Source organism: Dendropsophus ebraccatus, chromosome 7 (genome assembly GCF_027789765.1).
Source record: "Dendropsophus ebraccatus isolate aDenEbr1 chromosome 7, aDenEbr1.pat, whole genome shotgun sequence".
In the NCBI taxonomy this organism is placed as follows: Eukaryota; Metazoa; Chordata; class Amphibia; order Anura; family Hylidae; genus Dendropsophus; species Dendropsophus ebraccatus.
Genome location: NC_091460.1, coordinates 96,887,708 through 96,899,742, shown reverse-complemented (window position 1 = coordinate 96,899,742; position 12,035 = coordinate 96,887,708). Strand labels below are relative to the sequence as shown.

General features: G+C 41.7%; 1 protein-coding gene across 6 annotated transcripts in view; it reads left to right on the top strand.

The window, feature by feature from the left end:
* The window catches only part of ARHGEF18 (Rho/Rac guanine nucleotide exchange factor 18), a 251,495-nt gene that overhangs the window by 209,984 nt on the left and 29,476 nt on the right, over nucleotides 1–12,035 (top strand). For all 6 annotated transcript variants that reach the window (XM_069977931.1, XM_069977932.1, XM_069977930.1 and 3 more), the window contains 7 exons: nucleotides 2,250–2,428; nucleotides 4,737–4,828; nucleotides 4,909–5,097; nucleotides 5,946–6,080; nucleotides 6,990–7,075; nucleotides 9,641–9,685; nucleotides 10,587–10,634. In XM_069977931.1, coding sequence (XP_069834032.1) covers nucleotides 2,250–2,428; nucleotides 4,737–4,828; nucleotides 4,909–5,097; nucleotides 5,946–6,080; nucleotides 6,990–7,075; nucleotides 9,641–9,685; nucleotides 10,587–10,634 — 774 coding nt within the window. The remainder of the gene's footprint in view (nucleotides 1–2,249; nucleotides 2,429–4,736; nucleotides 4,829–4,908; nucleotides 5,098–5,945; nucleotides 6,081–6,989; nucleotides 7,076–9,640; nucleotides 9,686–10,586; nucleotides 10,635–12,035) is intronic.

Here is a 12,035-nt window from a genome sequence, read left to right as displayed (position 1 = left end):
CCCCTGAAGATCAGTCCAGGTGTGGGCAGAACGCCACAGTAAAATCACCACCTATAAGAAGGTTTTCTGTTGGTTTAGGAGATAGAAACTGAAGTAGGTCAGAAAAGAAATGTGCGTTTAGGGTTGTTTGGCATGTACAGCTATAGAATAGTATAGTAAGTGTTATAAATGGTAACTCGGAGGTTTAAGAATCAACCCTCAAGGTCCACATAAGTGTCAGTGATGCTATACGGGAGGGATCGAGAAAAGAGAATCTGTCACACACTTTTGATCTCACCTGCTCTCAAAGTATCCGGATCAACTTAGCGTGGTCTTCTCTCAGCTCTTATCTCCCGATCGGTACGGGTCTGAACACTCAGACATGAACCGATCAAAACTTTTGATATGTCTCTAGAAGTAATTGGTGAAGAATGAATAAGATAAGGGTTCCAAAGTAAACTGTAGTAGGACCCTTATGCTTTCCCTTCTTGTGTCACTGTTTTTCCGTGCTTAGCATGTGACGAGGGAGGAGGTCAGAAAATGGCTTCTGCCACGTGGAAGAGGAAAGGGAGTTTGTTAGTGTGGGGGTTCCTTTTCACTTTAAATCTTTCAAGGTGAGGAGTTCTCCTTTTCTGGCTGCTGTGAGGTACTATGAAGATGTGCTCTTTATGCACGTCTATTGAGAGGGGTAGGGTGTCCCGCTATGACCTGGCTGCAAAGATGGCCACCACTATGTTGGGAAATGAGGACCATGTGGCAGCCTGTACCCTTTCCCCTGTATTACTCACCCAACAAAACAGATTCCAGCATTAGGCTGACATTGGGAGAGGCTGCTGGCTGTGGTTTCCTGCAGGGAGCTGATGGGGAGCGCTCAACGCGCTTTCCAATGCGTTGGTCCACTCTAGCGGTCAGGAAAAAAAGTACAGCAACACCTGTATGCTGCTTGCGTCCTGCTCTCAGTGTTGGCGTTGCTCCTGTTGGTTCACTGAGCGACAGAACCGCACAGCAGCTTCCCCACAGAGTTCAGCAGGTTTCAGTAGGTTTTTGTAAGCTAAAAGCTGTATAAGCCTTCTTAGAGCAGGAACTTGTTTATTGTGCGTCTTGTCTGCTCTGCAGCTCACCATGCCCCCTGCATTTCCGTTTTATAAAGAAAAATAAATATATTTGCTACCGCTATGTCTATAATCACCCAAATTATTAAATCATCAAATTCCCGTAACAAAAATCTGCCAAAGAGCAAAATTGCTGATTTTTGGTCTCATCAAATCTGGAAAAGTCATAAAAAGTGATGAGTGAAGTTACATATGTGCAAGCAAAAGTTCACATCATGGAGCAAAAATGACACCTCACACAGCCCCATAGACCAAAAAGTAAGAGTTATAAGGATGTCAATAGAGCAACAGAACACATTAATTTTTTTTAAAGGTTTTACATTTTTAAAAGCAGTTAAATAAAATAAAAGTTATATACAGTAAGTTGCTTGTTCTTGTATGAGTGAATGTGATGATGCATATGTTTTGCATACATTTGGGTGGTCGGCTCAGACTTTAGGCATTACTGAATTATTCACATATATGCAGTTTTATAGTTTGAGTTAATGTAAGCAGATATCGGGAGAGGAGATACGTACAAAGCGGGGGATTTATCAAACACTTCAATCTTACACAGTCCGTATGCAAACCTTTTAGAATGGCTCACCCTCTGGTCAATATATCAAGGCATGGTATCTGTTGTGGTGCTCTGCATATAACGGACAGTCTAAATGCAGAAATGTAGAAAAGATGATGAACTTTGTGCAAAGCCTTTATTTATGGCAGAATGACAAACAAAGTAACCCCATGTGCTGTACAGGTTACATGGAAGGCACAGGTGTATTCCAGTAGAGCGACGTCCGTTTCGCGGTCATACGCATCAGCAGGCTTAGGCCAGGCCGTCGCTCTAGTGGAGTACACCGGTGCCTGCCATGTAACCTGTACAGCACATGGGGTTACTTTGTTTGTTATTCTGCCATAAATAAATGATTTGCACGAATTTCTACTGAGTGCCGCATCATCTTTTCTACATTTCTGCACATGGTGTAAAGTGAAACTGTCTCAGTTGCCCCTTGCAACCAATCAGATTCCACGTTTCATTTCTCACAGTCTCCTTATGAAGCCTCACCATTCCTACCTTGGAATTGCTGAATCCTGGTTTACCAATGTTCTGAACATTCTGAGATTCATGTCCTTAGGTTTTACTGTACAGTTAGTTACATAAATTTTTGCTTTTAGGATGCTAAGCCACCGGTTATCTCTTTACAAAAGCTGATTGTTCGAGAGGTGGCAAATGAAGAAAAGGCTATGTTCCTCATCAGTGCTTCATTAAAGGGACCAGAGATGTATGAAATTCACACTACCTCCAAGGAAGAGAGGAACTCCTGGATGACTTTAATTCGAGGAGCTGTGGAGAGGTATGGTTACTATTTCATACATGTGATGTGTAAGAAGGAAGAATAATACCTTAAATGTATTTATTTATATATATATATATATATATATATAATATATTTATTACAATGGTACTCAGAGGCTCATAGTTTACAGACATCACTTAGTCATGGTGCATTTACACAGACTGATTTATTTGACAGATTTTTGAAGCCAAAGCCAGGAATGGATTTAAGAGAAGAAATCTCAGTTTCCTTTATGACCCGTTCCCTTATACAGTCTGTTCCTGGCTTTGGCTTCAAAAAACTGTCAGATAAATCACACAGTGTAAACACATCATTAATGTGATCAGGCATGTCAAACATTATTGATTGCAGCTGATCTCACGGCTGAGACCCACTTGGATTAAGAGATCTAGCCGTGGAAAGAGCACGGCAGCAGTGCGATCCACCCTCCTGCTGTATTTCTTGGTTGGCTAATTCTGACAATTACATGGAAAGATAGTTGTGCGAAAATGTGTTAAATCGTTCAAATTTAAGCAATAATCTTTCTTTTTGTTTGCAGGCAAAGATCAAACAACTAAGGGTCTTATTCCACGGGCCGAGGAGGGCCCGATCAACGATGTAAACGAGCGGCGATCTGCTAGATCGCCGCTCGTTTACTGGGCCTATTCCACGGCCCGATCGTTGAGCGAGGGCTGCAGGGACATCGTTAGCGATATCCTTGCAGCCATTGCAGCAGCATACATTACCTGCAGGTCTTCTTCTCTGCGCTGTCTTCATCCCCGGGTCCCGCGCGCTCTATCTTCCGAATGGCCGGTCAGCTGACAGGCCACACCCAGCCAATCACAGGCCGTGGCGGTCCCGGCCTGTGATTGGCTGAGCGCTCCGTCAGCTGACCGGCCATTCGGAAGATAGAGCGCGCGGGACTCGGGGACGAAGACAGCGCAGAGAAGCCTGGACAGGTAATGTATGCTGCTGCTGCTGCGCTTCTGAAATCGTCCGCCGCGCACCGCTATTCAACCGTAGCGATGCGTGGTGGGGGAACGATGATTTTAGGTCTGGCCCTAAATAAACGATCAGCCGATGACACGATCATCGGCAGATCGTTCTCTATTTCACAGAACGATAATCGTCCGAATCGGGCCAAATGGGGCCGATTCGGCTGATTATCGTTACTGTGAAATAGGGCTCTAACTTTGTGTATCATAAGAGCGATTTTACAGTTAGCTAAAAGATCTAACACAAGTTTTGATTCATTCACTCATAAATTTGTAAAGGAATCCACAAAGCATGTCACATCTCAGCAGAAAGTGTATAATCACATGCTATTTATTGAAAATGAGTGGGTGAAAGTGTAGTAAAATAGGCTAAGCAGAAGCAGTTAAAGGATTTGTAGAGCCCCTCCCTGTTAGAAACACTTTAGAATACCAGATAGGATAGTTGACTCGGTCTGCCCAACCCTCACAAATGTGACACGTATCCAGATAAACCGAATAGGACATTTGCACTGAAGTCTTTTTTTTATTCCTAGAACATTCAAAGGGAATATGTCATCAGAAAATTACTTATTAATTAACTTATTTTTTTATGTTAACATATTTTTTAAGAATTTCTGGTGAATTTTTTTTCTACTTTTCTATTTTTCTATCTATAGTATAAAATCCGCAGACGATTTGACTAAGATCCGCAGAAGATTTGACTAAGTGAATGAACACAGCATCAAATCTGCACCATCAAATCTGCTGCGGATCTGCTGTGATACTGTGTTCATTCATTCAGTCAAATCTCCTGCGGATCTACTGTGATACGGGTACATGTGAAGCTACCCGTAAAGTGATCTGTACAGCATTGCAGCAACATATGACACCTGGAACTGTCCAGAGCAGGAATGGAAAGGTTTTCTATAGGGATTCACTACTGCTCTGGGCAGCACCTGACAAGGACAGAGGTGGCAGCAGAGATCACTGTCAGACTGGAAAGAATACACCACTTCCTGCGTTACATACAGTAGCTGTTAAGTACCGGAAAACTGGAGATTTTTAAATAGAAGTAAATTATAAATCTGTATAACTTTCTGAGACCAGTTGACTTGAAAGACAGATATTTCACCGAAGTACTCCTTTAACTGTAGATTTGTCCAGAAACCCTGAATTCAAAAGGGAAAACCGGATGTATTGCAGATATTTTATGAGATTGCAAAATTATGTCTCAAAAAATGGGCCTAAAACTGATTGGGAGCATAGCCTAATGCTGCACCTAAACTGAGAACTATTTATGGGTAGAAAGTCTTGTTCTCACTTGTTTTTTTTTTTTCTCTTCTTTCATACAGTTGTCCAGATGAAGGGACAGAGTTTCTTAATGAGGCAGAAGAAGAGCGAAAACAGGCGTCTGAGCTTGCTGCTAGGTTAAAGGATCTTCAAGGTAATAGCATTAATTCTCACTCTATTTCAACATAAAGCGTGAAGAAAATAAATAAAACATTTTCTGCTTTACTTGTACAGAACGCCTAAATATGAAGGATGCATTAATCACCCAAGCACTCAGTGAAAAACTGCAAATTTGTATGGATATGGCTGAGTTGTATGGTTTTGATGATTCAACACAAGCATCCAGGGCCCGAGTTCTATTTGAATCTGACATTGGAGAGAATTCTAAAGGAGAACACCTGCTCCTGTCTGCCATAGCTGAAGGTAAGGTATAAATGTGAGAAATTATGCTATTTAAGGCCATGTTCACATGGCGTAAGAGCGGCCGCCTCTGAAAACATCCTCCCGAACGGTACTGCAGTACCTGCTGGATGATCTTTCGGCCCGCAGAGTTCTTATGCGGGCGCGCACCGATGCGCCGCATCAGAACTCCACACAGCACACTATGAGGCTTGTGGCCGGAGCTGCTCTCTTGATGGTGTGAACTGACAGGACTTTCTGCGGCAGCAAAAAACTGACATGTTAGTTCTTTGCGGCACTGCGAGAGATCCCGTCCAGAGCTCCGGCCGGGATCCCATAGAAGGCTAAGCAGCGTAGCTTTTTGTAAAAAGTACGGCCGTTGTTGCCGATTGCAGCAACGGCCGAACTTTTACGAAAAGTTACTTTGTGTGAACATAGCCTAAAGGTGTTATACGACTAGGTAAAATACTTGTTGAATCATTTCCCCTTCTGGATACTAACAATTTGTTCCACACATGTCTTTGTCCGTCTCCTTTCCCCAGTTCTGAGCTGCTGCTTTCTGTTGAACACACAGAAAACTGTGTGTGAATTGGTCTTACCCCCTCCCTCATGTAAACAGCTGCCTCGCTGGCTGTCACTGCACTGTTTCTGCACTCTGTAAAGCAGGGAGGGTTAATCACAGTAAGGACCAGTTCACAACAAGTAAAAGAGGTGGAATTCCACGACGGAACTCTCCGCCTCTTCTCTCCGTGCCTCTCCGCTCAAAGAATTGAAATGTCAATTCTTGAACTGGTTATTATTGTGATATCAGATGTAAAATACATTTGTTTCCTTTCTCAAATAAATTTTCTTTGCATCTTTTTAAAATGCAGCTGAAAAAATAGAAACAACACTGCTATGCCATTTCTGCACTTTGTACGATGATCCCAGTTCCGGTGTGACTGCTCTGCCTCGAAGATCGGAGACCTTTGGGGGGTATGACAGTAACTGTGGACATACTAACAAAAGTAAGATTATTATATTTCACAAGTACAAATTAAAGCTATAAAACCATACAGAAAACCTCAGAATTCTATACAAAGGAAATCTAAAATTGTATTTATGTGATTCTGTTACATATATAATAATACAAGACAATTACTCCCGCCTTAACTGTTACCCCACTCTCTCTATGCTACAAACTGCTAACATGCTGAATAGATAGAATAGAAGGGCGGGGCAGGTGCATAACTAGAACTTACTGGGCCCCATGACAAACCTTTGGTGTACAAGGGACATGGTGTGGGACTACCACCACAACATGACCCCTAACATTACCATCATACGGTACATGGCGGCAGCACAGTGCCTCATTGGTTAGCACTGTAGCCTTGCTGGGGTCCTGGGTTAAAGTCCCATCAAGGGCAACATCTGCAAAGAGTTTGTATCTGTATATTATCACCACATTGGGCGACGGCGGGCTGGTGCTCGGGAAAAGAATGGCCCTGAGCGCAGGAATCATGCAGCGTTTCAAAAAAGAGATGTGATTTGCTTTTAATAATTTTTTAGGTATATGTGGTAATCCTGGTCCAGCATTGGCTGCACCAAATTACACAACTATGTTTCTGCTGCTTCCCAGGATGGATGGGCATTCTGGGTTTTCAGTCCTGAAGTCCTTTCCTTTATAAATCTTATATGTTAGATGTACTCTGTTCCAAGGCTTGTACAACTTCAAGGTAATTCTTCAGCCCCTTACTTGACAGATCAAAAACCAAATTGCAGAGTGGTGAAGTGTTAGCAAAATATCAGGTGTATTATTAGATACATTAAACTTGATTTAAAAAATGTAGTTTCCTGACAATACAACCAAGAAACACAACCCGTTTTATTTCACTTACATATCATGCCGTCTGAATTTGTTCTATCTCATTTTGCAGCTGGCAGTTTTAAACAGAGAGTCAAGGACCGACGAGCCACGTCTACAAGTTCAGAAAGTCAGATCCAAGACCTTGCGCATAGTGAGGTAAAGGTCTTTATAGAGGACATTTAAACTATGTTTCATTTTATTTTTATTCTGTTTAAATAAATGGGCATTTATGGTCATTTGTGCTTTATTACTGATGTGATGTACAATTAAGGGTATGATCATGTGGTATACATTTAGCATGACGTGCATGTCAGCTCCTGTGCTGGACCGGCGCACATCTTCCTATGCAGCTTGCGAGTGATGACATAACTTCATCACACACTATCTGTAGGAGAATACCGCCACTGTTTATGCAAAGACTGCTGTCTATTGAAGAGGACCCAACCAGCGCTGTTTATTATAAATTTTTTTTTTTTTTTTTATATTGCTTTGTACAGACTAAGGGCATTTGGGCAGGTTAAGTGCACTGCTGGGGGAAGTTTTTTTTTTTTTTTTTTGTTAGGTGCACTGCTTGGGGCAATCTTGGGGGAGGGGGGGTTAAGTGCACTGCTGGGGAAAATCTTGGGTGCAATACTTTGCCTTGCCCCCAGTGCTGCCAACCAGGGCCGGATTAAGGTTGGTGGAGGCCCTGGGCAACAATTTTGTTGGGGGCCCCCCATTTTCTTCCCCCACAAATAAACCATACAGCAATCTATATAGGTGGCTGATTACTGTAGGGGACTTAGCACTTACCCCTCCTCACTCCTGGCTGTATGGCTCAGCATCCTCCTCTGTTCTGCATATGATGGTCCCTAGAGGCTGCAGTCCAGAGGAAGATGCCAGGCTCTAGAGACAGGATGGGGGAGGGGTGAGCATCGCGGTGGGTTCCCACTTAATTAAATACGAGAACACAGCACTTAAGTACTTTCTGTGCTCTCTTGCCCCCTGTGTCAGCCACCACAGCTAGCATATGCAGTTGTGAATCGCAGGCAGAACTTGGACTTGAAAGTCTAGGTCCCATCTTCAGTTCCCAACCATATAAACTACCTGAAGCAGTAAAGAGCACCCAGAAAGTACTTAAAGGTTGTGTAGAATCTATAGCTCACAGGCTATATATCATACACTGCACACAGGCTATATACCATACACTGCACACAGGCTATATACCATACACTGCACACAGGCTATATATTATACACTGCACACAGGCTATATACCATACACTGCACACAGGCTATATACCATACACTGCACACAGGCTATATATTATACACTGCACACAGGCTAAATACCATACACTGCACACAGGCTGTATAAATCATACACTTTACACAGGCTACATGTGATATGCTGCTATATATATATATATATATATATATATATATATATATATATATATATATATATATATATATATATATATATATACCCCTGCTCTGATATATGCCCCCATAGTATATACCCCTGCTCTGATATATGCCCCCATAGTATATGCCCCCTGCTCTGATATATGCCCCTATAGTATATACCCCTGCTCTGATATATGCCCCTACAGTATATGCCCCCTGCTCTGATATATGCCCCTATAGTATATACCCCTGCCCTGATATATGCCCCTAGAGTATATACCCCTGCTCTGATATATGCCTCCATAGTATATGCCCCCTGCTCTGATATATGCCCCTATAGTATATATCCCTGCTCTGATATATGCCCCTATAGTATATACCCCTGCTCTGATGTGCCAATTCAAAACAAAGCCTCATACTCACCTGATCTGGGCAGATGACAGGTCTTCTCTCCTCTGGCTCTTCTCTGTTCCTTCAGCCTGAAAGCCACTGTGACAGATCCTCTAGCATGCTTCAAGATGTTGCATCCCTGCTGGAGAGATCAGGTTTCCTTGCTGAGGTCCCACGCTGTCCTCTCCTCAGTGAGGGGGAGGGGCTAGGGGGGAGTGAGGACCTCGGCAGTAGACATCTACCCGGAAGCTCGACATTCAAAGACCCACCAGGGGGAGTCTAAGCCTGCCAGGAGGGAGATGCTTACACAGGATTAACCCTACACCTCCCTCCCTAACCAGACACCACTTCCAGGTTTGGGCTGGTGGAGGCCCCCTAGTGGTGGAGGCCCCTGGGCATGTGCCCCTGGTGCCCTCCCTTTAATCCGGCCCTGCTGCCAACCCATGTTACGCCACTGCCACGTACAATATAACATTGAGTGCAGTGGCCCTATAGTGTATGGCCCTTAAATGATTTTATAAATTACCAAATGGCCCTTGACAGGAAAAAGGTTAGCCAAGTGTGATTTAGCATATATGCTTGGAAAGCATACATGCTAAAAATGTTCATTGGGTTGAATTATGGCCATTATGTGTCATTACGGAATAGCATACTATACTGTATAGCATACTATACTCTACAGCATTTGGTTAAAAGAAACAACTTGTAAGTGGTAAAGCTGTACTTTTTGATTTAGTTTATGTTAAACGTATGATTACTTTATTTTAACTTTTTTAAATGTTTGAATGTTAAAATAAATAGTTATTTGCTAGGTTTCCTTGCTATATTTTTTCCTTGCTATATTTTGGCTTATTGGTAAGCTGCAGCATACCTTTCAGATAATAAGCTTTAACATATATTTATTATTACATATTGATTATTTTTTAATTATTTTTTTTTCTAGCCTGAAGTGTCCATCTTAGAAAATAACACCTCCCAAGAATCTGAGGTAGTATATTTTTTCATGTACTAAAAATGTATGCAACACTTGGGTACTTCTCTGATAATATACATATTACCAGTCTGTGAGTGGGGGCCATTGATTACTTATAACTGGATCTTATCCTGAATATGGGGCTCCCACAGAATTGCTGTCACTACTTCATGGTGTCCTCAGAGCAGTATAAATATATTGATCCCTTAAAAGGGTTTATACACATGAGCTAAACCCGCCAATTTCAACAGAGTATGCTGGTTGCCCTGATTTCTCTTGATCTGTGTGGGGCAGAAGAAGAATGTGGCATGTTGGATTTCAGCAGACCTGATGCCTTGAGGACATAAGCTTCTTCCAGGGGACCCCTCCTGCTGGGCTGATGGTGGAAGATTGTCCAACAGCTGTTTAAAATGTATAGGCTCCTTGTATAAGCGCCATGTTCGCACACTGTTTTTTGTTTTTTTTTCGTTTTGTTTTTGTAAAATAATGGCCGCCATTTTAATTTAAAGGCGGCCATTTTCAGTCTTCATTAAGTTCCATTAAAGTCTATGTAAACAATGGCCATTAGTTTACACAATTTATGAATTAAATTTAAATTAAATGAACATTTTAAAATTAGCCACACCCAAGAGAGCCATCTTGAATCTAAGCTAGAGTAATCTACAAGCAGACGTTATTCTAATGACCACCATCATAGTATGTTAAACAACGGCCATTAGGACATGAGGTGGAGACATCTATAATCGATGATAGCGGTGTTCAGAGTGGCCGTTTTACAGATTCCTGATGGATGCAAACTAATGCCAGATATATAAATCATTAGCCTTTTTATGATAACCTTGTATGGAAGGTTCCTTCTATTTTTCTTATTTGATGATAATAGTATCATGATTATAAATTTTTTTTTCGTTAACAGATAATTACAAAGGTGCAGATGCTGATAAGAATTCTGTATAGCCTACAGGTTAGTTACATTCCAATATAAAAAATGTTATTATTTGTATATTTATTTTACATTTATTAACCCCTAAGGACCCATGCCATACCGGTACGCTATTAAGTCCAGAGGCTCTATGAAGCTGAGCACGCTTCAAAGAGGGTGAGGGTTCCTTACTGTTAATGACAGGCTGCAGTGATCGCACTGCCATCAGTCATTAACCGGATAAACAACGGTGATGACGATATTTAAGTGTCAGTGACAGACTGTCCGATCGGCTACGGGGGTTGTTTTTCCTGACTGCCAGAAGTCTTATACTTACCCTTGTGTATGCAGCTTGTCAATCTTGTTATAGAGTCTGCCTTAGGCAGGCTGTATGTGAAGATCACAGATAACACTGACAATGCTATGCAATGGCATAACATGATCCAGTGTAAGCAATCTAATGATTGGATGTAACAATCCCCTAGGGGGGCATAAAAAATGTAAAAAAAAAAAAAAAATGCCACAGCCTGTCCCCCAATAAAAGTTTAAATCACTCCTCTACTATGTTACAAAAAAAAAAATCATGTAAAAACAAACATATTCTTTGTACCATGCGCAATTATCCAATCTATTAAGATATACCAATATTATGATATAATTCTTGTATGGTGAACAGCGTAAATGAAAAGAGGGAAAAAAGCGTGGATTTTTTTGTCACATCTATAAAAAAAAAAGTATCTCCCATCTACACAAATATGGTACTAATAAATGTGGCGTAACCAGCTTAGTAGGTGGAAAATTAAAGCGCTATGGCTCTTAGAAGGTGAGGAGGAAAAAATTTTAATACAAAAAACGAAAATTGTCCTGGTCCTTAAAGCGTAACTGTCATTTCTGGGCCATTTTTCTGAAAACATTAAATATCAACAGTACAAGCGATTTTAAGAAACTCTGTAATAGGTTTTATGTACTAAAAGAGTTTCCTTCTGGACTGAAAAAGCAATCTCCCAGCCTCCCCCCTCACATCAAATGAAGCAGGATTTCTGTCTTCATTATGTGGCTATGGAGAGGGGAGGGGCTGTTAGGAGTGACTGAGCACGGAGCAGTCCTGCAAAGCACAACACCCTGCAATCTTCTCTCAGTAAGTTCATAGATAAGCACTGACCTTTCTGACACCTGAATTTAGCGTTTTAGGTGCCCAGAGAGTCTACAAACAGCTGACCTTCATGTCACCTCTTCCTGCTCCCTCAGCCCCTCCCCCCTTCATTGGCTTACAATGAAGACGTGTTTGTAATGAAGACGTGTTTGCCTGATAATGCACAGATAAGAAGTCAGGGGGGAGGCTGGGAAATTGCTTCTTGATTACAGAAGGAGGCTTTTTTGGCTGATGAAACCTATTACAGAGTTTCTTAAAATCGCTTATACTACTGATTTCTGCAATAAAAA